Consider the following 26,157-nt stretch of genomic DNA (forward strand, 5'->3'; position numbering starts at 1 on the left):
TGGAAAACATACATGATCTAAAAATGAACAAGTAAAGGAGGTAAAAGACTCAAGGAGTGAACCAAAAGCTTTATTTCATTGATCATGTATAACTATTACAGAGTATGTAGCTCGGAAAATTTTGCTAAGTGTGGAAAGGACGTAGCTGTGCAATGTTTCAAGGGCGATCTGTTTCGTCGTAGATGTCATCCGGATCCTCTCGCTTGCGTTTTCGGTACCGGCTAGCGTGTCTATCCTTTAGCTCCCGGAAATCGACAAGGTAGTACGATCCATTGTGAAGCACTTTGCTAACGACAAAGGGTCCTTCCCATGGAGATTGCAGCTTATGGTCTTTCACTCGACGAAGGCGGAGGACCAAGTCTCCGGCCATGAAAGAGCGGTTCCGAACTCGACGGCCGTGATAGCGTCGGAGTTTCGCCGGTATATGGTGGAGCGTTGGTCGGCCTAAATTCCGAGCTTCTTCGATCAAGTCCACGTATAGTCGTCTCGGCCTCGTTAGCAGCTTCTTCATTGTATGCGGAGACTCGCGGTGAATCATGGATGATGTCGGAGGGAGCACGGCTTCGGATCCGTATACCGAGAAGAAGGGAGTAAATCCGGTTGACCTGTTAGGGGTAGTTCGTAAACTCCACAAGACAGAATCCAACTCATCAGCCCAAGCTCCAGCTGCGCGTCGCAGCCGTTCTTCGAGGCGTGGCTTAATTCCTGATAATATGAGACCATTGGCCCTTCCGACCTGACCATTGGACTATGGATGAGCCACAGAAGCAAGGTCCAGCCGTATCACTACTTCCTCACAGTAATCCTTTAATTCTCCTTGTGCGAAGTTTGTGTCATTATCTGTGATTATGCTGTGTGGGATGCCGAATCTCATCACGAGGCTGCAAACAAATTTTAGTGTTGTAGCACCGTCGGCTTTTCTCACTGGCTTTGCCTCGATCCACTTATTGAACTTGTCAACAGCGACCAGGAGGTACTCAAAACCGCCAGGAGATGATTTCTTTAGTTTACTGATACGTCTCAAACGTATCTATAATTTCTTATGTTCCATGCTTGTTTTATGACAATACCTACATGTTTTGTTCACACTTTATATCGTTTTGATGCATTTTCCGGAACTAACCTATTGACAAGATGCCGAAGTGCCGCTCTCGTTTTCTGCTGTTTTTGGTTCCGTAAATCCTATAAAGGAAATATTCTCGGAATTGTACGAAATCAAGGCCCACGATCTTATATTTCACGGAAGCTTCCAGAGCACCGAAGAGGGGCCAGAGGGGAGCCAGGAGGGCCCCACCCCACATGGCGGCGCGGCCAAGGGTGGGGGCGCCCCCCTACTGTGTGGGCCCCCCAGGGCCCCTCCGACTACGCCTCTTCGCCTATAAGACTCCCCGTGACCTAAAACTACGATACCAATAAGCCACGATACGGGAAAAGTTCCAGAGCCGCCGCCATCGCAGTGCCAAGATTCGGGGGACAGAAGTCTCTGTTCCGGCACGCCGCCGGGACGGGGAATTTCCCCCGGAAGGCATATCCATCGACACCACCGCCATCTTCATCGCCACCGCTCGTCTCCCATGATGAGGAGGAGTAGTTCTCCCTAGAGGCCGAGGGCTCTACCGTAGCTATGTGGTTCATCTCTCTCTCCCATGTACTTCAATACAATGATCTCATGAGTCGCTTTACATGATTGAGATCCATATGATGAGCTTTGTAATCTAGATGTCGTTATGCTATTCAAGTGGATTTTACTTATGTGATCTCCGGAGACTCCTTGTCCCACGTGTGTAAAGGTGACAGTGTGCACCGTGTGGGTCCCTTAGGCTATATTTCACAGAATACTTGTTCACTGGGTTATGATTTGAGTTGGATGTCTCTATGAAATTGTGGTGTGTTAGTACCTCCTATGAATGCTCACAGTGACGGCATGGGGTGTTTATTAGTACTTGGGAATACATCTTTAAGGTTTGCTTTTGCAGCCCTACATGGTGAATTAGTGTTCGTTATCCTGCCAGAGAGTAATTCAGAATAGCATAGTGAAGTGCTTATATTTATATTCCTTTATGATAACATTGTTGAGAGTGTCCACTAGTGAAAGTATGGTCCCTAGGCCTTGTTTCTAAGCATTGAAACACCGTTTCCAACAAGTTCTGTTACATGTTTGCTTGCTGCTATCTTTATTTCAGATTGCAATTACTACTTACAATCATCCATATTACTTGTATTTCACTATGTCTTCGCTGAACTAGTGCACCTGTACATCTGACAAGTGTATTAGGTGTGTTGGGGACACAAGAGACTTCTTGTATCTTAATTGCAGGGTTGCTTGAGAGGGATATCTTTCACCTCTACCTCCCCGAGTTCGATAAACCTTGGGTGATTCACTTAAGGGAAACTTGCTCGTCGTTCTACAAACCTCTCGCTCTTGGAGCTAGGCCCAACACTGTCTACAGGAATAGATGAGTGCGTAGACATCAAGCTATTTTCTGGCGCCGTTGCCGGGGAGGTAAGGTAAAAGGTATTCACATCCTCCGACTACTAAGCTATTTCCTAGCAATGTTGCCGGTGTGTGAGAGCTCGAAGCTATTTCCTTTAGATTCTGCAATTATATCTTTTTGTTTCTTGTTTTTATGAAATTAGAGATCTTTATGAAATTTATCTTGAGTTAGGACATGAGGTGTTTGAAGAGAAAATTAAAAAACCTATGGAACTTTATATGCATGCTAATGGCAATGTTATTAGTATGAATGCTTTGAACACCATTGTTTCTAATGCTATGGAAAATTCTAAGCTTGGGGAAGCTGGTTTTGATGAGCATGATATTTTTAGTCCCCCAAGCATGGAGGAGAAAATTTACTTTGATGATACTTTACCTCCTATATATGATGATTGCAATGATGACTATCATATATTCAGTCCACCTACTATTGAGGAGAAAATTAATTATGATCACAATATGCCTCCTATATTTGATGATTATGGTGATGAGAATAATAATGATAGCTACTTTGTTGAATTTGCTCCCACTACAATTAATAAGAATGACTATGCTTATGTTGGGAGTAGTAATAATTTTATGCATGAGACTCATGATAAGAATGCTTTATGTGATATTTATATTGTTGAGTTTGTTCATGATGCTACTGGAAATTATTATGAGAGAGGAAAATATGGTTGTAGAAGTTTTCATGTTACTAAAACACCTCTCTATATGCTGAAAATTTTGAAGTTACTTGTGTTTTATCTTCCTATGCGTGTCACTTTGTGCTTCATGAATTTATTTGTGTAAAAGATTCCTTCTCATAGGAAGTGGGTTAGGCTTAAATTTGTTTTGAATTTGCTTTTTGATGCTCTCTTTTGCTTCAAGTCTTATTTCTTAGGAGTGCATCATTAAAATTGTTGAGTCCATCTTAATGGCTATAAAGAAAGCACTTCTTGGGAGATAACCCATGTTTTTATTTTTCTACTGTTTTGTTGTGTCTTGGAAGTTGTTACTACTGTAGCAACCTCTCCTTATCTTTATTTTATTGCATTGCTGTGCCAAGTAAAGTCTTTGATAGTAAAGATGATACTAGATTTGGATTACTGCACAGAAACATATTTCTTGCTCGTCACGAATTTGAGTAGTATTCTCCGTAAGTAACTCGAAAAATCTGCCAATTTACGTGAGTGATCCTCGGATATGTACGCAACTTTCATTCAATTTGAGAATTTTCATCCGAGAAAGTTAAGTGCCCCGTAAAAATTTGTCTTTACTGACTGTTCGTTTTTGACAGATTCTGCCTTTTATTTCGCATTGCCTTTTTTGCTATGTTTGATGGATTTCTTTATTCCATTAACTTTCAGTAGCTTTGTGCAATGTCCAGAAGTGTTAAGAATGATTGTGTCACCTCTGAACATGTGAATTTTTGATTATGCACTAACCCTCTAATGAGATTGTTTTGAGTTTGGAGTGGAGGAAGTTTTCAAGGGTCAAGAGAGGAGGATGATACAATATGATCAAGAAGAGTGAAAAGTCTAAGCTTGGGGATGCCCCCGTGGTTCATCCCTGCATATTTTAAGAAGACTCAAGCATCTAAGCTTGGGGATGCCCAAGGCATCCCCTTCTTCATCAACAACTTATCAGGTCACCTCTAGTGAAACTATATTTTTATTCCGTCACATCTTATGTGCTTTACTTGGAGTGTCTGTGTGCTTTTATTTTTGTTTTTGTTATTTTCATTCTCGAATAAATTCATGCTTATGTGGGAGAGAGACACGCTCCGCTCGTTCATATGAACACTGGTGTTCTTAGCTTTACTTTTAATGTTCATGGCGAAGGTTGAAACTGCTTCGTTCATTGTTATTTGGTTGGAAACAGAAAATGCTTCATGTGATAATTGGTATATTGTCTTGAATAATTTGATACTTGGCAATTGTTTTGCTCAAATAGATCATGTTTAAGCTCTTGCATCATGTACTTTGCACCTATTAATGAAGAACTACCATAGAGCTTGTTGAAATTTGGTTTGCATGATTGGTCTCTCTAAAGTCTAGATATTTTCTGGTAAAAGTGTTTGAACAACAAGAAAGACAATATAGAGTCTTATAATGCTTGCAATATGTTCTTATGTAAGTTTTGCTGTACCGGTTCATACTTGTGTTTGGTTCAAACAACCTTGCTAGCCTAAGCCTTGTATTGACAGGGAATACTTCTCGTGCATCCAAATCCTTGAGCCAAAAACTATGCCATTTGTGTCCACCATACCTTCCTACTACGTGGTATTTCTCTGCCATTCCAAAGTAAATTACTTGAGTGCTACCTTTAAAATTTCACTCCTTGCCTTTGCAATATATACCTCATGGGAAAATAGCTTAAAAACTATTGTGGTATTGAATATGTACTTATGTATCTTACTTCTTAATAAGTTGCTTGTTGAGCGGTAACCATATTTCTGGGGACGCCATCAACTATTACACCTTTCTTGAATATCATGTGAGTTGCTATGCATGTTCGTCTTGTCTGAAGTAAGGGTGATTTATCATGATCAATGGTTTGAGTATGCATATTGTTAGAGAAGAACATTGGGCCGCTAACTAAAGCCATGTATCATGGTGGAAGTTTCAGTTTGGACACTAATCCTCAATCTCTTATGAGAATATTATTTGTTGTTGAATGCTTATGCATTAAAGAGGAGTCCATTATCTGTTTTCTATGTTGTCCCGGTATGGATGTCTAAGTTGAGAATAATCAAAAGCGAGAAATCCACTGCGAACCTTCTCCTTAGACCTTTGTACATGCAGCATAGAGGTACCCCTTTGTGACACTTGGTTGAAACATATGCTATGCAATGATAATCCATGTAAATCCAAGCTAATTAGGACAAGGTGCGGGCACTATTGGTAATCTATGCATGAGGCTTGCAACTTATAGGATGTCTTATACAAAACACATATGCTTTATTACTACCGTTGACAAAATTGTTTCTATGTTTTCAAAATAAAAGCTCTATCACAAAAATAGTAATCCATGCTTCCCTCTACGAAGGGCCATTCTTTTACTTTATGTTGAGTCAGTTTACCTAATTCTTCCATCTTAGAAGCAAACACTTGTGTCAACTGTGCATTGATGCTTACATGCTTGCTTATTGCACTTATTATTCTACTTTATGTTGACAAATATCCATGAGATATGTATGTTGAAAGTTGAAAGCAACTGCTGAAACTTAAATCTTCCTTTGTGTTGCTTCAATGCCTTTACTTTGAATCTATTGCTTTATGGGTTAACTCTTATGCAAGACTTATTGATGCTTGTCTTGAAAGTACTATTCATGAAAAGTCTTTGCTATAGGATTCAGTTGTTTAGTCATCATCTTCACCATTGCTTTGAATCACTTCATTCATCTCATATGCTTTACAATAGTATGATCAAGATTATGTAAGTAGCATGTCACTTAAAAATTATTCTTTTTATTGTTTACCTACTCGAGGGCGAGTAGGAACTAAGCTTGGGGATGCTTGATACGTCTCAAACGTATCTATAATTTCTTATGTTCCATGCTTGTTTTATGACAATACCTACATGTTTTGTTCACACTTTATATCGTTTTGATGCATTTTCCGGAACTAACCTATTGACAAGATGCCGAAGTGCCAGTTCCTATTTTCTGCTGTTTTTGGTTCCAAAAATCCTACAAAGGAAATATTCTCGGAATTGGACGAAATCAGGGCCCACGATCTTATATTTCACGGAAGCTTCCAGAGCACCGAAGAGGGGCCAGAGGGGAGCCAGGAGGGCCCCACCCCACATGGCGGCGCGGCCAAGGGGGGGCGCCCCCCTACTGTGTGGGCCCCCGTGGCCCCTCCGACTTCGCCTCTTCGCCTATAAGACTCCCCGTGACCTAAAACTACGATACCAATAAGCCACGATACGGGAAAAGTTCCAGAGCCGCCGCCATCGCGGAGCCAAGATTCGGGGGGCAAAAGTCTCTATTCCGGCACGCCGCCGGGACGGGGAATTGCCCCCGGAAGGCATCTCCATCGACACCACCGCCATCTTCATCGCCGCTGCTGTCTCCGATGATGAGGAGGGAGTAGTTCTCCCCGAGGGCCGAGGGCTCTACCGGTAGCTATGTGGTTCATCTCTCTCTCCCATGTACTTCAATACAATGATCTCATGAGCTGCTTTACATGATTGAGATCCATATGATGAGCTTTGTAATCTAGATGTCGTTATGCTATTCAAGTGGATTTTACTTATGTGATCTCCGGAGACTCCTTGTCCCACGTGTGTAAAGGTGACAAGTGTGTGCACCGTGTGGGTCTCTTAGGCTATATTTCACGGAATACTTGTTCACCGGGTTATGATTTGAGTTGGATGTCTCTATGAAATTGTGGTGTGTTAGTACCTCCTATGAATGCTCACGATGACGGCATGGGGTGTTTATTAGTACTTGGGAATACATCTTTAAGGTTTGCTTTTGCAGCCCTACACGGTGAATTAGTGTTCGTTATCCCGCCGTAGAGTAATTCAGAATAGCATAGTGAAGTGCTTATATTTATATTCCTTTATGATAACATTGTTGAGAGTGTCCACTAGTGAAAGTATGATCCCTAGGCCTTATTTCTAAGCATTGAAACACCGTTTCCAACAAGTTCTGTTACATGTTTGCTTGCTGCCATTTTTATTTCAGATTGCAATTACTACTTACAATCATCCATATTACTTGTATTTCACTATCTCTTCGCCGAACTAGTGGACCTATACATCCGACAAGTGTATTAGGTGTGTTGGGGACACAAGAGACTTCTTGTATCTTAATTGCGGTGGTTGCTTGAGAGGGATATCTTTGACCTCTACCTCCCTGAGTTCGATAAACCTTGGGTGATTCACTTAAGGGAAACTTGCTGCTGTTCTACAAACCTCTGCTCTTGGAAGCCCAACACTGTCTACAGGAATAGAAGCGTGCGTAGACATCATTTACCAACCATATCGAGCCCCCAGACCGCAAATGGCCAGGTGATAGGGATGGTCTTCAGCTCTTGGGCTGGAGCGTTTGGTTGATTAGCGTAGTACTGGCAAACTCGGCAGGTCTTAACCAGCTTGTCAGCATCTTCTTTAGCTATGAGCTAGTAAAACCCAAGCCAAAAAGCTTTTGTAACGAGTGACCTGGGAGCGGCATGATGCCCGTAGTCCCCTGCATGTATCTCTCGGAGTATCTCAATACCATCTTGACTGGAGACGCATTTGAGTAAAACTCCTGTTGCGCTTCGTTTGTAGAGCTGTCCATCAATGATTGTGTAGGATCTTGCTCGTCTGATGATCTGTCGTGCGAGGACCTCATCCTCAGGCAACTTTTCATCGATGAGGTAGTCCAGGAAAGGCTGTGTCCAGGCCGGAGTGATGACCATCACTTCCCTAGCCGGAGATACTGCCACCTCTGGGTTTTCCGGGTTAGCGCCCTTCATCGAGGGTATCCGGAGATGCTCCTCCACCTGCTGGTAGGTTAGAGTGGGTGCGGTGGAAGCCATGAGAGAGTGATGAGAGATTGTAGAGATGTGATAATGCTGGCCAAGCCGGGCTACATATATGTAGTGACAAATGGCGGGAAAATGGGAGCGGGAAGACAGGAGGCGGGAAGAAAGTGGCGGGAAGAAAGAGGCGGGAAGAAATTGGCAGGAAGAAAGAGGCGGGAAGACAGGGAAGAAATGGCGGGAAGACGAGGCGGGAAGAGGGGGTCGGCGGAAAGACAGAGGCGGGAAGAGGGGGCCAACGAGAAGACATAGGCGGCCGGGAAGAACTGGTGGGAAGAGGGAGGCGGAAAGATTTCTATTTTTAAGATTTTTAATTGAATTAGTTTTATTTTTCTTAATTTTTTGATATATTATTTATATTTTTAAGATTTTGAATTGAATTAGTTTTATTTTTATGAATTTATTGATGTATTATTTGTATTTTTAAAATTTTGAATTGAATTAGTTTTATTTTTCTGAATTTATTGATGTATTATTTGTGTTTTCAACATTTTGAATTGAATTAGTTTTATTTTTCTGAATTTTTTGATATATTATTTGTATTTTTAGTTTTATTTTGAATTGAATTAGTTTTATTTTTTCTGTATTTTTTGATATATTATTTGTATTTTTAAAATTTTGAATTGAATTAGTTTTATTTTTCTGAATTTTTTGATATATTATTTGTATTTTTAACATTTAGAAATGAATTAGTTTTATTTTCCTGAATTGTTTGATATATTATTAATAATTTTAACATTTAGAAATTAAAAAGTATTTTGAAATAGGCCTTTAGTCGCGGTTGGCCTGACCAACCGCGACTAAAGGCTATTTTCCGCGGGAAACAAAAAACCGCCGAAAAATGAGCTTTGGTCGCGGTTGGGGTCACCAACCGCGACTAAAGGGTACCCTTTAGTCGCGGTTGGTGACCCCAACCGCGACCAAAGGTCGTTTCCTATAAATACGTGCGGGGCGCGCGGACACTTCTTCTTCCTCTCTCCACTCGAACCGCCAGGCTGCCCGTCTCCGCCTCTTCGTCGACCTCGCCGCCCGTCTCCTCTTCGTCGTCCTCGCCGACCGCCGCCCTCGTCGCCGCCGTCGGCCGCCGCCTCCCCGTCGCCTCTCGCAGTTCGTCGCCGGACTCCCCTTCCTTCTCGCGCGCCCTCCTCTCTCACACACGCACGGCGCGCGGCGCGCCTAACTCGCTCTGCGCGCGCGCGCGCTCGGCCGGCCGCGCTGCTCGCCTCGCCGCCGGCCGCGCGTCAAACCGTCGCCGCCCCTCGCCAAAGCGCCGCCGCCCCTCGATCAGCTCGCCGCCCGACGTCGTTCGTCGCCACACACGGCAGAGAGGAGAGCAGAGAGAGGAGAGAGGAGAGCAGGTCGGCCCATGGCCCGGCCAAATTTTCTTTTTCTTTAACTAAAAATTAATTAATTTAATTATAACTTAATATTTGTATTACTAATTAAGTTGTTTTTGTAACTAATTAAAGTTTAAATTTGTAACTAATTAATTAAAGTGGTAAATCTATATCTATATATATCTATATCTATATTTTAAATTGTAAATTTGTAACTAAGTTTTTTAATTAAAATGGTAACTTAATTAAATTGTAACTTAATTATTAAAGTGTATAATTAAAGTGTAACAAAAAACTTAGTTACAAACAAAAAACTAAAAAAACCGCGCCGGTCTCTCTCTCACCGTCCGTGCTCCTCGCCGCCCTCCTCCTCTCCCTTTCCCGCGCGCTGCCGGCCGGCCCTCTCTCTCTCACCGCGCACGCGCCGGCCTCGCTCTCTCTCACCGCATGCGCACACGCGCCGTCGATCTCTGCCGCGCCGCCTCGTCGATCTCTCGCCGCGCGCCTCACTAAAATTTGTAACTTAAAATTTGTATAACTTAAAATTTGTAACTTAAAATTTGTTCCCGCGGTATCTCTAAGTTTATTTGACTACAAAATTTATTTGAGTTTGTCAAAATGCCTAGATTCTTTTAATACTTTCGCCACCGCCACCCCTTTCGTCACTGCCACCCTTTCTCCACCGCCCCCCTTTCGCCACCGCCACCGCCCCTTCTTCACTTAATTAATTTGTTTTGACTACATGTTTTCGGGATCGACATATGGCGGACGATAGAGCTGACCCGATTATGGACAACTATGATCCGGACGCCGAAGACCATATGTTCGGCATCATAAACGGCGATATTGTATATGTCTAAGCTGGGACAAGAAGAAGATGATATCTCTTCTTATCTGAACCTTGAGGGTGAAGATGAAGGGCGCCGTCGACAAGATGATGCCGAAGAAACGTCGATAAACGACGATCTTCAATTGGAAGTAGCAACCACCTCCGTGCGCCGAGGTATATATATACATTGAGCTACGGTGATACAAACTAACCGATTTGAATAAATATGTGTGTACTAACGCGCGCGACTCTCTTTCTTATTTTAGCCCTCGACGGATAGTCGAAACAATCGAGTACATCGTCAAAGCGTGGCGCAACCAAGACGATGAAACCAGGAGAAACATGCACCATCGAGGTTGTCGAGGAAGCAACCGGCAGGCCGCTGGAGCCCCGCAAGAACGCCACCAAGTTTATCAGCCAATGCGGAGCCGTTGTTAGAGACAACGTCTCGATCACCGTCCAGGAGTGGAATCAGCCAAAGAAGGCACGTCTTGGTTTCACTTTTGTCGATAAGAGAACAAAAAAAAAGATTGCTTCAACAAGCTTATGGAACATTTCGTTCTATCTCCGGAATACCACAAATACGATGAGGAGGGTAACAAGATTGAGGAAAACAAGGAGAGGTGCAAGCTAGTCAAACAGTTCGCTCTTTCTAAGATGTCCGACGCATTCCGGAAATACAAGCAAAATCTAGCCCATGACTTTGTCAAGCAGGGCAAGACTCTGGATTTCAAAGGACAATATGAGAAACTGCAACATGATTGGCCGTAATTTGTGAAGCAAAAGAAATCGGAGCGAGTTCCTTCAAATATCGAAAAAAATAAGGAAAATGCGGCCAAGAAGGAGTACAATCATATTATGGGGCCAGGAGGGTATCGCCTTTGGCTGCCTAGGTGGGAGAAGATGGAGAACGAGCGCGAGGGCGCGAGGAATCCATCCAGTGTACGGAGGGATGGGACCCAAGGGCCAAAAGGCGGTGGTACGGGCATGGGGATCGCCGAACCCGGAGACAGGGGAGTGTGTTTACCGGGGCAAAATAATTAAACCCACCCAAAAGCTTATTGAGGCAATGAGGGATGCTCAAGAGGGAGGATCAAGTTCAACGGAGAGAACGACGCCCTGAAAAAGCCCTCGGGAATCCCGAACACGGAGGACGTGTACGAGGCATGGGGCACATTCCGTGGAAAGTAGGGTTCCCCGTAACGATGACCCGTACGGTTACGTGAAGCCGTAAGAGAAAGATGGATCGGGAAGCGGATGTTGTGGCGCGGTTGGCATCGGAAATGGATGTGATGAAGAAAACCGTGAGTGTTCTAGTAGCCGAAAGAGATGCGGCTCGGGCGCGAGCATGAAGATCATCCATTGGATCTCGGAAGCCGCAGCGGAGAAGCGAGCGTGGCTTCCACGGAGGCCCCACCGGCCGGTGCACCGACGATCGAAATTACCGCACCGGAGCCTCCGGTGGTCGAAATTACCGCACCGGAGCCTCCTCGCTACCCCGTGGACGATATAAAGGAGATGAAAGCATGTCATCCGTATTATCCTATCGGGAACATGTCCATGAAGGTAGCCATCGGCAGTGCTTTACCACTGGAGCACTCCACCACAACAACCCCATTCAAGATGGCTATGCTCGTGTCACGGTGGAGGACATAGTCCAAGGGTTTGAGGACCCGGACATTGATATTGCTACACCCGAAGGGGCGACAAGACTTGGAGATGTCAAGCGCCGGTTCATTCTATGGCGTAACAAGTTTATCAAGTTTCCGGGCGAGGCGCCGACAAGTCCACCCCCTATGGTGGTGGTGGTGGCGGCGGTGGCGGTGGTGGTGGTGGTGCTTCACCTACACCTCCTTCACGTCGCCCGACGCCGCCCCCGATTCACCTCCGGCGGTGCAGCGACCACCGCCCCTAGTCCGCCCCGGGCGGGCAAGCGGACGCCGCCCCCAATCCACCTCCCGCGAAGAAGCGTAGCGGCGAGTCCTGGATTATTAACCCGGACCCTTATGTACCTAAGAAAACAAAGGTACCGGAGCCATCACTGAAGCCTCTCCCCACGAGGCCTTGGGAACGTAGTGCCGAGGAAGTCGAGGCGGCCACGACTGCTGATTTAGAGAAATGGAAGGCGGGCTGCAAGAAGAAAAGAGAGCCCGAGCCCAAGCCGTATTTTCTCGATGAGCAAAAGAAGTGGGCTAAGTCATTTTTGAACACACCGTCCCAAGCCGCGAAGAATCCGCTCGACGACTATGCACGTGAACTAAAGAATCGTGCACGCATGTTCAAGAAGAAGAAAGAGGAGGCCGAGAAAGCGGAATTAGAAAGTGCACAAAGCGGGAAACGAGTTGTTGCCCAGCTCGGGGAACAAAGTAAACAATCGATTGCCCCGCTTATAGTTGTTATCACCAGAATTTGACCGAGTCAGAGGTGGGCCGCGATCAAGATGGGCTTGAAGAATATACATGGAAGAATATACGTGAATCGGCCTTATATGCAAAGTTTGGGCTAGCTGGCCCGTGTATCTGTAATATAGTAGGATGCGTGTTGATTAGATAGAGTTTGGCTCGTGCACGGTTGGGATTATTCCCACGTTAGAAAGTCTACGGACTATAAATATGTATCTAGGGTTTATGAAATAAACAACAATGACGTTCACCACAAACCAATCTAGGCGCATCGCCAACTCCCTTGTCTCGAGGGTTTCTTCCGGTAAGCATCATGCTGCCTAGATCGCATCTTGCGATCTAGGCGATACAAGTTTATTCGCTGTTCATGCGTTGCTCGTATCGAAGCCTTTTTTATGGCGAGCAACGTAGTTATCTTAGATGTGTTAGGGTTAGCATTGTTCTTCGTATCATATGCTTGTCGTAGTGCAACCCTTAGACATCTAGCCGCCCTTACACCTATCTTAGGTGTAGGGCGGCACCCCGCTTGATCATTATTTAGTAGATCCGATCCGTTATGGTTGCTCCTTGTTCTTCAAGGATTAGTTTAATATCTCGCATGGTTAGGCCTTACAAAGGGTTGAAGGATCCAGCGGCGCGTAGGGTGTCGTTTGCTAGCCCTAGACGGGATGTTCCGAGGATCAACTTCGTGTTGGTTTTTAGGCCTTGTCTAGGATCGGCTTACGATCACCGTGCGTGGCCGCGAGGCTCAATCACGAGTAGGATGTTCCGATTATGCGGTGAAAACCCTAAATCGTAGTAGGTCGTTTTAGCTTTATTCTGATCAAGCAGGACCACCATATATTCGTACACCTCGTGCGAATCATGGGTGGATCGGCTCTCTGAGCCGATCCGCAGGATAACCTGAGAGCCGATCGAGGCTCGTATTTAATATTTACGTGTATGCCATGCAGGAAACTAAGCGAGGCATCATCCATCACCTTCCCGACCGGTATAGGTCGGGTGGCACGCCCTTGCACCGAGCATCGGACGTGCGTGCCGAATCTTTGCGGGCCGTCGCTCGGAGGGACCAGGGCCAGCCGCAGCCCTAAGTTGTTCCCGGCTCTACTGTGTTGCCCGTCGCTGCTCGCCGGTGGAACCCGCCTAGACAATAGTGACAGCCGCCGGTCCCTCCGAGCTGCGGCAGCACAGGGATTGACTGTAACGAGTGCTAGAGAACAAGCGGCCAACTTAGGTATTACTCTTCGTGAACTGTTAGGCCTTGATGAGGCGCCAGTGAAGGAGGTAGTACTTACATATGTGAAGAATGGGCCTTCGTCGAGCCTCGCGCAGAAGAGGATCTACCTCCACAAATGAAAGGTCTCGCTGAACCGGTACAAGGGTTACATAAAACATAAAAACGCCAAAGATTATATTTTTGCGAAGTTGGATATGAGCATCACTTCAAACGTTACTCCGTACAAATTCATCCGAGTGAATTGTTCCAGACTTTTCAATCGCGCGAGCTCGACAAATCTATCATCGATTGCTACGTTCGTAAGTGATTTATTTCTACCCCATCTCATTCATATTGCCTCGCACTATATATATATATGTCCTAACTATATTGTTGTGTCCGCTATTATACATGCGAGATTGAACATTAAGGAATGCAGAGTAAGGAACATCCATGATGTTGGGTTCATTGACCCACACATCGTTAATGGATATACGTTACAGCATCACCCCGCCGACGTGGAGGAAGACCTGTGGCGGTTTCTTGAAAAGCAGGAACTCAAAAGTGATATTCTATTTCCTTACCATTTTGGGTGAGTGTTTATGTCTTGAGCACATTCTCTTTTGTTTACTCCATGCATGGTATGTGGCCGGCTAATCGATGAGTTATGCATGACGTACCGTGCATGTATCGTGTCCGCAGGTTCCACTAGATTCCGCTAGTAATTAAAGTTGACAAATCGGAATGTCTCGTCCACGACTCTCCGAATATGGATAAGGCGGAGTGGCCGACATGAGACAAATGATTCAAAAGTAATTGTTTTCATTCATTTGCGCTCTATATCGATCGGCCTATTTCGTTCATTTTCCTAATTAAGCTTCAAGTAATTAACTAATAACTCTCTTGTTCATTTAATTTTCTTTGCCTCGTAGGGTTTGGAGACTGGTTCTCGGATACAAAGGTCGGTCAATTCGAAAAAGAGCTAAATTTCATGCGGTCAAAGGCTAAGAATGGTAGCGATATTCAGCCACCGGGAACCAATCTGTGTGGATACTATGTCTGTGAGATGATCCGGAGATACACCTCTGAGCGCGTTCCGAGTGATCTCAATGCTCGGAGGAATAACCTCCGGATGATGCTTAGTCCGGAAGCTCGCTTCCGACCACTTCAAGAGGAACTAGTCTGGATGGTTCGGAGAGGAAGTCCTCGATCCTAAAGGAGAACACCATTACGAGGACGTAGAACTATACATGCATTAAATTATGTATGGAAACTTGTTCAAACTTGTATATGGTCATCCGATGATATTGAATATATATATATTGTATATTCCTCTTGAATTCTTTTTGGTTCTAATTTCAAATTTGTTTGAAATTGTACATTCATATGCATGTATGTAGTACCGTAGAATATGTGAAACTCCTTCAAAATTACAATAAAGCACAAAAGAAATAAAACAATACAAATAAAACAGAAAACAGGTTTAGGGGGGGCAGGTTTAGGGGGGCCTAAAACCCTAAACTCGCGGCGGCCTTTAGTCGCGGTTGGCCGGAAGAACCGCGACTAAAGGTCCTCCGCCCCGACGGTCGCCCGGCGCCCACGTGGACGGGCCTTTAGTCGCGGTTCGTAAGCAACCGCGACTAAAGAGGGGGGCTTTAGTCGCGCTCATTTGGTCGCGGTTGCGCAACCGCGACTAATGGCAGTTGCGAACCGCGACCAAAGACCCTTTTTCCACCAGTGTCCCTTCCTCCTCATCAATCCTTCCCCCCCCCCTCGACGCTCCATCAGCAAGATCAACCACCGCCATGCTCCGTTCCCGCTCTCCATCGACGGATCGACAACAGCGCGGGCGACCTCGGGCCGGAGAGCACGTGGATGGCGCTGGTGAGATGGAGAGGGCGGGCGTGGGCTCCGACGCAGGTGAGGCCCGGCGGGCATGGGGCCAGCGAGCACATGGTCGGCGCAGGTGAGGCCCGGCGAGCTCCTCCACGAGCGAGCTGCCGAGCTCTGCAAGGGGCTGGCGCAGGCGAGGTGGACGAGGGCGAGTACATGTGCCCGGCTTTGGCGAGGCGGGCGAGGGTGACCTGGGCGAGCTCGGGGCCGGCGAGCTCCATCACGTGTCGGCGCGGGCGGACAAGCTCGGGGCGAGCGTGGGCAAGCTCCATCTGGGCTTGAACGGCGAGCTCCGCAGGGGCATGCCCTGTCTCCGGCCGACAAGGTCGGGGTATTTCGTGCAGCTCCAGGACGACGACAGTAACATCGATGCGGTGATGACCTGCTGTCCGGAAATCGCGTCACTTAATTACTCTTCCTCCCTTCTGGTTTCACGTCTGGGGTTCTTGTGTATGTGCCATAGTTTTAAATTGTGTGCTAGCTATCTGGATTTCTAAGAGGGTTTATATGCAAAATTGTCGTTCATACTCCTCGTAAGAGACGTTTTTTTAGTATTTGCCTATGACCAGCCCTTAATTGCATGCATGGGCGGCCTTTACGGGGCAGAAAAAGGGACCCCAACATACAAAGAAGATGGTCGGCAATGGCCCATCATGTGCAAGTGTTAAATTGCCATGGCAACCTCATGGTTCCGAACCCTAACCCGCCGCCTCCCTCTCCCGCCCCCCTCCCGGGCGGCGGCGGAGGGTCCTCCTCCCCCGTGCCCCAATGCCACCCGCCGCCCGTCGCCCTCAACCGTTGCCGCTGCTGGCCGCGGCCCCGACCCCGGCGCTGGCCTCAGCCCTGGCCCCCGTGCCTCGGTCCCGGCCATGGCCCCGGTCCCGGCCTGGCTCTGGCAGTGGTGGCGGCACCCTCCCCATCGAATCGACGAGGGGGAGAAGATGGTTTCCACTGCGGTGTTCCATGAGAGGTGATGTAGCGCCGGTGGAGGAAGCCGGGCGGCACGGCTACTTGGCCGGGGCCTGAGGCTCAGTCAGTAGCCATGGAGGATTCGGTGAAGCGATGGCGGCCTCCGCCCCTGTCGGCGGCGGTACGCATAATCCGCGTCGCTGTCCTCTTCCTTGGTGATCTGACAAGAGGGATGGGCGGCGTGGGGGCTGCTGATCTTGCTTTGTTTTTTGTGGTAGTCCTCGGGTTTCTCGCATGCGAGGATGAAGATCTTTTGGAGGTCCGTTTGCTTTGATCTGGTTGGAGAGATGAGTTCCAGAAAGCTCTGCTGGCGAATGGAACAGTGCATCTTTTGCCCGCAGTTTGCTTGATCGGGTGGTATTCGGTCGCGCGCACCCATATTTTTATTCCGACCGTTTGGTTCTGGAGGGAACGGCGTGAAGCTCTATTCTGTGTTGACATCAGGTGACTTTTTCATCCATGGTGAAGTCAGAAGAAGGAATATCATGAAAGCCGGATAGGTGGACTGGTTAAACGAGGTTCGAGTCTCGGTGATGCTGAGGGACTTGCTTGGCGTTACGGGCTCTGCAGCAGTGATATGTATGTGGGGGCGATAGCACATGGGAAGTTCAGAGTCTTACCTCTCAGGGTGAAAACCCAAGGTTTGGCATTAACTGGTTGTGTCTGGCAATGTCTTGTTGGAGGCATTGTTTTGAGAGTTGAGACTATCTTCAGGGTGAAAACCTAATACCTTTGGTCGGGCGATGACGATGCTGGTGCACTGTTCCCCTTGGAGGCGTCGTTTTTGGAGAGTAGGTATTTCAGGTGTTGTTACGGTCGTGATTGTATTGTTGTTGCTAGGTCTAGAAGGCTATAGCGGGTCTTTTATTTCTTAGTTTTCATTACTCTTTTTTGACTGTGTGCATCCGTACTGCCATTAGGGGGGGGGGGGGGGCATTGTTGCAGAGGCTAGGTGTAATTGGTATCTTTCAATATTAATATATTCCCTTTATCTAAAAACCTCATGGTTCCAGGTAGTTAAATTTTAATTTTACATAGGGGACGCAAAGTAACCAAGTAAAAGATGACGAAAAATAATGCATTGCTTAATTAGGGAACTCACCTTCTTACAAACTAAGGGCAACTCCTTACTTTCTCCCTTCCTGTAGTAATCAGTGAGGCTGCTAGCTTCAACACCTTCTGACACAATCATGTTCCACACAAAAACTTCTTCCGATGATGATTCTGATTCTTCTTCTTCTTTCTTTTCCTTGGGTACCCTTTGTACAACCATTCTTTGAGTGGACCGTGGTGGCAGAATTCCTCTTTTTTGTTCTATGGCGTAGGACGCAACATTGGTTTTATATTTCCATGTACTGTAGCCAATGTGGCAATCTGTATTATTCACTATATTAACCCAGGAGAGTGAAGTCTTGTTCAGGCAAGGGAAACTTAGCTCAGGTGGTTCAAACTGGATCAGCTCGTTTGAGGTACAAGAGTTTATCTACAAAAAATAGAACAAAATGTAGATTAATCTGATACAGAGAATAAAACAATCAGAGAACATTATTTGTTCTTCTACAAAAATAAATTGGTTATGTTTGACACAAGTGGGATGCGGTGACATCGACAATAGTAGTATATTAGGGCAGTACTAGTCCCAATGAGATGGTATTGTACTTTTTTTTGCCACCTAGATTAGGTGATCAAGAAAAGAAAGAGATGAGATCTGTATCTCAATTGAGATATGGCTATTCTTCGAGAGCAATAACACCCAAACTAAGGGCATCTCTAGCAGATTCCGTAAAAAAAAACTACATATAAAGGCTGTTGTAAACATATTTTAAGGTGACAAATTGGCTCCGGCAGAATAGATACTGTAAAACCGACCCTTAAATAACGTGGAACGCCTAAGTAATCGACATATATTTAGTTTTCTTTTTTTCTCCCTTTTCTGCCTCTTCTTCCTCGCAGCACCGAGCCAAGCCGAGCGTCGCCCCGCCCCTGCCCCAACCTCGTGCGCCGCCCCTACGCCGTCTCGCTCGCCATGCCGCCCTTCTCCACGACCAGGTGGAGTTCGAGGCCGGCCTGCTCCGCCCCTACGCTGTCTCGCGCGCCATGCCGCCCTTCTCCACAACCAGGTGGAGTTCGAGGCCGGCCTGCTCCGCCCCTACGCCGTCTCGCGCGCCATGCCGCCCTTCTCCACAACCAGGTGGAGTTCGAGGCCGGCCTGCTCCGCCCTAATCCAACTCGGTCCGGATCTGCGATGGCCAATTCCGGGTAGGACCGTCCGATTTCGGCATCTTGCGGTAGATTGCTATCCATCCATGGCCAGATTAAATTGAGGCTCGCAGGAATTTGGCTGGACTCCGGCAAGTCTATCGCCGGAAGGTGTTTGAAATTTCCTAGCCGTTAGTGTTTGACTGGGATGCATGGCCCTTTTAATTTTGCGGAGTTTTGCCTCGGAAATTTCAAATACAAGGGTTTGCGAGCGTGCATGTAAAAATATTTAAGGGTCGGATGATTTTAAGGAATCTGATCAGTGCCTTTTTTGACTAAAACGTAAAATTCAGTTATTTTATGAGTTTAACCATTTTCACAGGATCAGCTAGTGATGGTCTTACATGGATTGAAACATCGCCATCATGCGTGTTTGAAAAATCCCATCCCCTTAACCAAGTTGATTTCCCTCGTAAAAAATGTACAAATAGAGCATGCTCGCCATTTGGCAAGCACATAATTTTCACAAGAATTCTTGGGAGAGCAAAGGGTGAATTGATTCAAGAAAGTTTTGTACTGAATATGCCTCCGACCTCCACCTTGCAACGGGCGAAGCTTGTATGTTAGGCGGCAGTCGGGCAATAATCCCCCTGCGCATCTGACGCGGTGGCTCATCGGGACTACGCGAGTTAGGGCTTCTCCAGGTCGATTGGTAGGGCTTTGGGGAACGGGGTGCTGTGGGCCGCCCGCTGTGGGTGGCGGAGGATCCTACGTTCCAGGCAGTGGATCTACGCATCGGTGCGGAGGTTGGCAACTGTGTGACCCTAAGGCCTTGTTCGTTTCATCCCGCCCCGGCCGGTATTGGACCGAAATCCCTGTGGATCAGCCGGTATCACACCCGTGGGTGTTTAATCCCGGCCTTCTCTTATGAGACGTTCGGTTAACCCTGAACGGAATTCCACCCCGGCCCAATTCCCCCCGATACGCTCCATTTTCGCAGGAAAAAAAAACGCGTCTCTTACCCCGTGGAACAGATCCCCGAGTCGCCTCCTCTCTCGCCCGACCTTTCTCTCTCGCGCGATTTGGCGGCGGCGGCGGTGGTGCCGGCGGCGGCTTTGGCATCGACGGCGGCGGCGCAACAAATCTAGCAGATCAAAGACTCATGCGTCTCCCTCCCTCCCCTTTTCAACCTCCTTCCTCGACGCCGACGGTGGCTCTCACCACCACCGCTTCCTCCGCCCCGGCGCGCTCGCGCGGCTTCGCGACTCCCGCTCACTCCGCTCCGCCGCGCGGGTCCTCCCGCCCTTCTGTCCCCCGCGGAGGGCGTCGTGCTGCAGTTCTATTTCGGCGGGGCCGCCGCCAGGGGCGCCACGCTCTGGTACCCGCTCCGGAAGAAGCTCGCCGCGGCCAGGGCGTAGTCTTCCTCGGCGCGTTCCTCGGCGCGTTCGCGCTGGCCCCGTCGGAGCTCCTCGCCGCGCTCCTGCCCGTTGTTTCTCTGCTGCTGCTTGTGGGCGTGTGGGGATTAACCGAACGAGAATGGTGGGGAGCGTGGTTAGTGGAGAATTAGGGTGGTGGTTGGGGTTCACCCGATTACTCCCCGGATTAGATTCACGTGGGATTTGACCCAATCGTAACCGAACGAGGCCTAAGGCCTCGTTCGTTTCCTCCCGCACCGGCCGGTATCGGCGCACAAACCCGGTGGGTGGGCCGGGATCAGACCCCCCGCGTTTTAATCCCGGTCCCAACTTAAAAAACGTTCGGTTAAAACCTATCGGTGTTCCATCCCGCCCGGTTTTTCCAGAAACCCCCCCGATACACCGGGTTTAAAAAAACCCCACTCCACCCGTGGATAGCATCCCGAAAGGACACACGGAACAAAACTGAGAGCGCATTCTTCCTCTCGCGATAGCGGCGGCGACGCGACGAGAAGGAGGGGATGACGGCGGCTACTGGAACGACGGCGGCCGTGCAACCAACTGGAGGAGAGGAGATCCTCTAGCCTCGTCGCCCTCCCCAACGCTGACGCTGCAACGGAGCTGGAACCGAAGACCTAGCCCCCGGGAAGATCAAGATCTCCGGCAGCTCGCCCTTCCAAGCCCCCAACGCCGGCAGCTACAAGGTAAGATCCTCATTCTTATCCTCCCTTTACCCTCTTCTTGTTCTTGCAATCTATACGATATTGAGCCGTTGGTTGGATCTGATCTCGAGGTGGTGGGCGTCTGTGCTAGTGCTCGTGTGGTACCATACCAATTTCGTATCTTCTATTATGCCTAATTAGCATATTATTGAGTGAAATCATGTCATTTACCGCTAAGCCTTGGTTGCTGTGATCACAGCAAAATGAAAAGATGTGTGGTTAACCACAATCTTGTGAATAAAAGATGTCCAATTTGCAATCGTTGATGCATAGTTTACATCAATTTCATCTGTCTATATATTTTCTCAAGATGATGTAGCCAGAATTTCGGCAATCATTGGTGCTAATTAGCTTCTGTGTTATTGATACTAGTGCACTGGATGACATCTAGTGTGCATCAGATATGGCTTACATGTTCGGATGTATTGCAGTCGTTTTTGAGAATTGCACATCCTTTCTTCGGACTGACTAGACTAACGCTTTAACATAAGCTTGTGCATAAGTTTTCTTGTTAACATAGGCACTATAATCTTGTGTATTGTCGAACATACACAAGTATACACAGAAAAACGTAGCCATTTGCTTTCTCCTCCTTAACACACAAGTACACACAAAAAGGTAGCCATTTCCTATCATATGAGTACAGTCTCTTGTGTTTGAGCATCTGAACCAATTCAGTAAATTCAGACATACTGGATTACGTAGCTTTAGGAAGTGCAGTCGACTGATTTGCTGCAAAAGATAATTCGTCTTGCTGATCGTGATGCACTATTGCACATTTGATATGGTTTAGATGGATGTCAGCAAATTTATCATTCAAACTGAAGTGTCAATTTAATTGTTGGAAACTACCACAATGTTCGTACTAGTCATGTACAAAATTTTCATCTGCTAAGCACTTTGGTTACTCCACATTATATATTTCCAGGATCAAAAGATAATTGTTGAAAATTTATCATTCCAACTGAAGGTACAGTATTGCCCTTTACCTTCTTTTTCAGAGCTAATAGAATTTTCTGAATCTCGAAGAGACGGGAGGAGCAGCAGCACGAGCTCCATCGGCGAGCGGCAGACCACGATGGCCGGGCAAACCAGCAAGCACGACGAAAGCACGACGGACGGGAAAAGGTTCCTGGAGGACCAGGAGGAGGTGCGACGGCTAGGTGATGCCTAACAAGGCGCGACGGCGAGGGACGGCCACCCACAAACACGATCTTTGATTTTAGATTGAAGAACCTAATTTGTGAAGAATTGTAATTGTATGGGCTTTTTTTTTTATATAAAATTACATCTGTACAGTCTACTATGCAACACTAGCGGCTAGTTTGACGTGCTGTTATTTGGTATACTGAGAATTGCCTGCTGCTGTCGTTGGGGGTTGTTGGGGAAGGGAATAACCGAACATACAATATTTCCGGAAACGTAGGACTTTGTGGAGAGATGGTTCCGGTGGGATAGGGGTGACAATCGGGGATCACCCAGATACCCGGGTGGATGCTTCCCGGGACGTATTAAAACCGCAAGAACCGAACGAGGCCTAATAGTGGCAGAGTGGCGATGGGCCTCGTGTGGGTCTGGCTTGAGGGAGAAAATTACAAAAAACCACCACATATCAGGCAGAAGTTTTTAAAAATCACCACTTTACGGAAAAAGTTTCAAAAAACCACCACTATAGAGCTAACACGTTACAAGAAGCGCTGATTCGTCTTTGCCACTAGTTAAATCACGAAACTGACAATTGGAACCCGCTATCAGGCTGAGCGTTGCAATCAAAAAATGGTCAAGGAGACCATAGTGAACAAATACAAAATTATGGGTTTTTTTTGCAAGTTATCGTGGGGCCTATTGTTAGTTCCATCTCTCTCCTTATCTTCTTCTCACCACGGGGAGGTGGCTCTCCACGCCGGAGCTCGCCCTCACCGCCCCTCCAGGAACTCGCCAGCGCCGGCCCTGGCCGAGTTTGCCCGCGCCGCCCCCTAGGAACTCATCTGTGCCTGTCCTTGGCCGTGCTTGCCCACGCCGATGGGGGAGGAAGCCTGAGCGACGGAGGATGAAATAGGGTGGTGCGGAGGGCAGCACGCGGCCGACGATAGGAGCGACGGTGGTCGGAGAAGACGCAGAGGAGACGGTGGCCGGAGAAGATGTGCGGCGGAGCTCCGCTGGAGCGGAGGAAGATGGGGTTAGTCTTGGCCGCCTGGGCGTGAACGCGGTTAAGGTCCAGCAGGATTTGGTGTACTCCGCCGCTGCTCTGTGCTCGCTAGCTCGTGGCCTGAGACCCATGGATGGGCTCCAATTGATTGGTCACGGGAAGTTGTGGTGATTAAAAAATAATAAAAAGAAGAGATAAGAAAACGTAAGAAATGTAATAAATGAAAATTAGTGGCCTTTACGCCTTACCTAGGGACCACAGAGTTAAAATTTATAATGTACAGAGGTCTTTTTGAAAAATTCACATGCCATGTCAGCCTGACAGCGGGTCCCAATTGTCAGCTTCGGGATTTAACTAGTGTCAAAGACGAATCAGTGTTTCTTGTAACGTGTTAGCTCTAGAGGGGTGGTTTTTTAAAACTTTTTCGTAAAGTGGTGGTTTTTTAAAACTTCTGCCTAATATGTGGTGTTTTTTTGTAATTTTCTCGGCTTGAGGAGATAGACTCTGCCCCAACTGACGACGGCTGTCGGTGATGATGATGACGCGGTGGTGGTCATCGTGCTGCCTTCTTTGGTGTGTGTTCAGTTAAGTTGCGTTTGTTGCCTTGGCTCGGTAGATGGGCGGTGCTCTAGCCCTATTGCTGAGCACTTTGTTTGGGGTTTCACCCGATTTTCCCTAATAAACTTGACAAACTATTTTGCTTCTTTTAATAATGCAAAAATGCAACGTGGGAACTCCCCGTCCTTTGGTCGGGAAAATGGAAGAGCTTCTAGAGATGAAGACTAGAGCAGATACGTAATGGGATAAAAAGTGTCGGTCAATCTAATTTCTTAAATTTCTCAAAAGAAAAAGAGTGGACTTACCTTCTTTCCAACGATGTGCAACTTCTTCCACTGAGTGTAATCATTAGCATCAAGGTCGCAGGCTTTGATACCTTCGGCCACAATGGCGTAACCGACATTGAATTCCTCATTGAGCTCCATGTTTTCTACTGCACCTTCCTTTTCATATCTTCTTACTGCGAGGCATTCTGTGGACCGTGGTGGCAGGACTGATTCGGATTTGTTGAAGTGGTAAAGTCCGGCGGGTTTTTCTCCTGGGAGATAACATATGGAGAAACTAACATAGGATTCTGTAGTGTTGATTATTTTAATCGAGGACAAAACAGTTCTGTCTGGCACGATGGGAAAGCATAGTTCGGGGGGATCAAACCGGATTACTTCATCTGACGTAGATGCACTTATCTGCAAAAGAAGAAGAACATAGCCTTGGATAAATCGGCATATTGGAAACATTCAATTAGAGAACATTAACTTGCAGTTAAACTGGTATCTATGATTAAACTTTAAACCGGATTACTTTCATGTTTTTTTTTGTTTCAACTAGAGCCTTTTTACGGTACAACTTAGGTTACTTGTCCCCAGGTTGAGTAGTATTTGAGCCAGGGGTATTATAGTCAGCTCACGTTACGTTTTTTCCCCTGATAGGCCAGATTGGTCCAGGATTAGGGGCCAGTGTCCACACCGCAGCGCCGACAGAAAGAGACCCACCATCGCACCTGTCCCCGCTCGACGCAGCTGCACCCTTGCCCACGCGAGGCCCTGTTCTCCTCCCCCATCTTCTTCCCATGTTTGCAGCCTGGAGCAGGTGCTCGCCCGCACGCCCGGCACTAGCAGCCTCGCCGCGGGAGCCTACCGGAGGAGGGGATGTTCAGGTTGCCGAGTCGCCGCTCGCCTCCATCTTCAACTCACGAAAATACCCTTCTTTTTTATTTTACAACTCTCGAAAATACCCTTCAATGGCTCCGGGTGTACGCGCTCCTTGCGCTCCGGCGCTATCGGGACGTTGTCGAGATGCTCCGCGACTACATGCCCAGCTGCGGCACGGCCTACGCCTCCTCCTTATCGTCCTGCTCGTCCGGCTCAGGCCTCAGGGGACATCGCCGCCGCTGCCTAGGATTTCGCCGCAGATGGGGATAGGCACTTAATTGCTGGGTCCCACGAATGTATTCAGCTTTGTATCCTCCTCTGTACTGGAGAATGTTGGGTTCAGTTTATTTATGAACTAAAAGCATCTGGCCAGAAATCTAAGTCTTCCTTCGCAAAGAGAATTTTTGGGTCCAATAAAAGGGCTAAGGTAGCAAAATCTAAAATTGTTTCTAAACGAATGACATGGTTAATAATAGCAGAGGTCTACGTGACTTGGCTAAACATTTACATATTGTTAATTGTATCCGGGAATAGTGCTTAAATTTTGTTGCTATTTCTGAGACGGGCAAACGAGATTACGCACAAGTCTTCTAAATCGCCTTTCAGGCACAATTGACTTTAGCTGGGTTTCTCGTTCTGGGGGCTTATTACTTAGCGTCAGAGCAGATACCATGGATGTGTTGGCTGATTCAGGTGGAGATTTTCATATTAAACTCCATATCCGTAATAAGTCGGACAATTTCATCTGGACTCTGGTCGCCGTATATGGAGCAGCCCAGGATGAGTTTAAGCCTACCTTTCTCCGTAAGTTGGTTAATCTAACAAAAGACAATCCGTATCCTATTATTGTAGGAGGGATTTTAATTTTTTCGATTTGCTCATGAAAAGAGTAAGGGTAGGTTCGACAATCATTGGGCTTTTTTATTCAATACTATCATAGATAGCTTAAATCTAAGAGAGGTCGCAATGATCGGGAGAAAGATTACTTGGGCGAATAGTCTCCTGGAGCCTACATACGAGAAGCTGGACCGTGTTCTTATAGATTCTAACTGGGAATTAAAATACCCAATGGTTTCTGTACGGGCTCTTACGCGTATTGAGGCTTTGTCGGATCATGCTCCTATACTGTTAACCACCGGAATACATAGACAGCAGGGCAAACGTCCATTCTAGTTCGAACTTGGATGGTTGTATCAGGAGGGCTTTTTGGACTTGGTTAAGACATTATGGGAGAAGCCCGTCGCTGGTCGGACACCCATCCAAAGGTGGAATAATAAACTACGTGCTACGCTTAGATACCTTGGGTG

General features: G+C 47.0%; 1 protein-coding gene across 1 annotated transcript in view; it reads right to left on the bottom strand.

The window, feature by feature from the left end:
- The window catches only part of LOC124664358, a 57,976-nt gene that overhangs the window by 25,593 nt on the left and 6,226 nt on the right, over positions 1–26,157 (bottom strand). Inside the window, exons 8-9 of the mRNA XM_047201897.1 lie at positions 24,005–24,385; positions 17,767–18,139 (exon numbers count right to left, since the gene is read on the bottom strand). Of these exons, the coding sequence (XP_047057853.1) occupies positions 17,767–18,139; positions 24,005–24,385 (754 nt within the window). The remainder of the gene's footprint in view (positions 1–17,766; positions 18,140–24,004; positions 24,386–26,157) is intronic.

The sequence above is a fragment of the Lolium rigidum genome, chromosome 6 (genome assembly GCF_022539505.1).
Source record: "Lolium rigidum isolate FL_2022 chromosome 6, APGP_CSIRO_Lrig_0.1, whole genome shotgun sequence".
In the NCBI taxonomy this organism is placed as follows: domain Eukaryota; kingdom Viridiplantae; phylum Streptophyta; class Magnoliopsida; order Poales; family Poaceae; genus Lolium; species Lolium rigidum.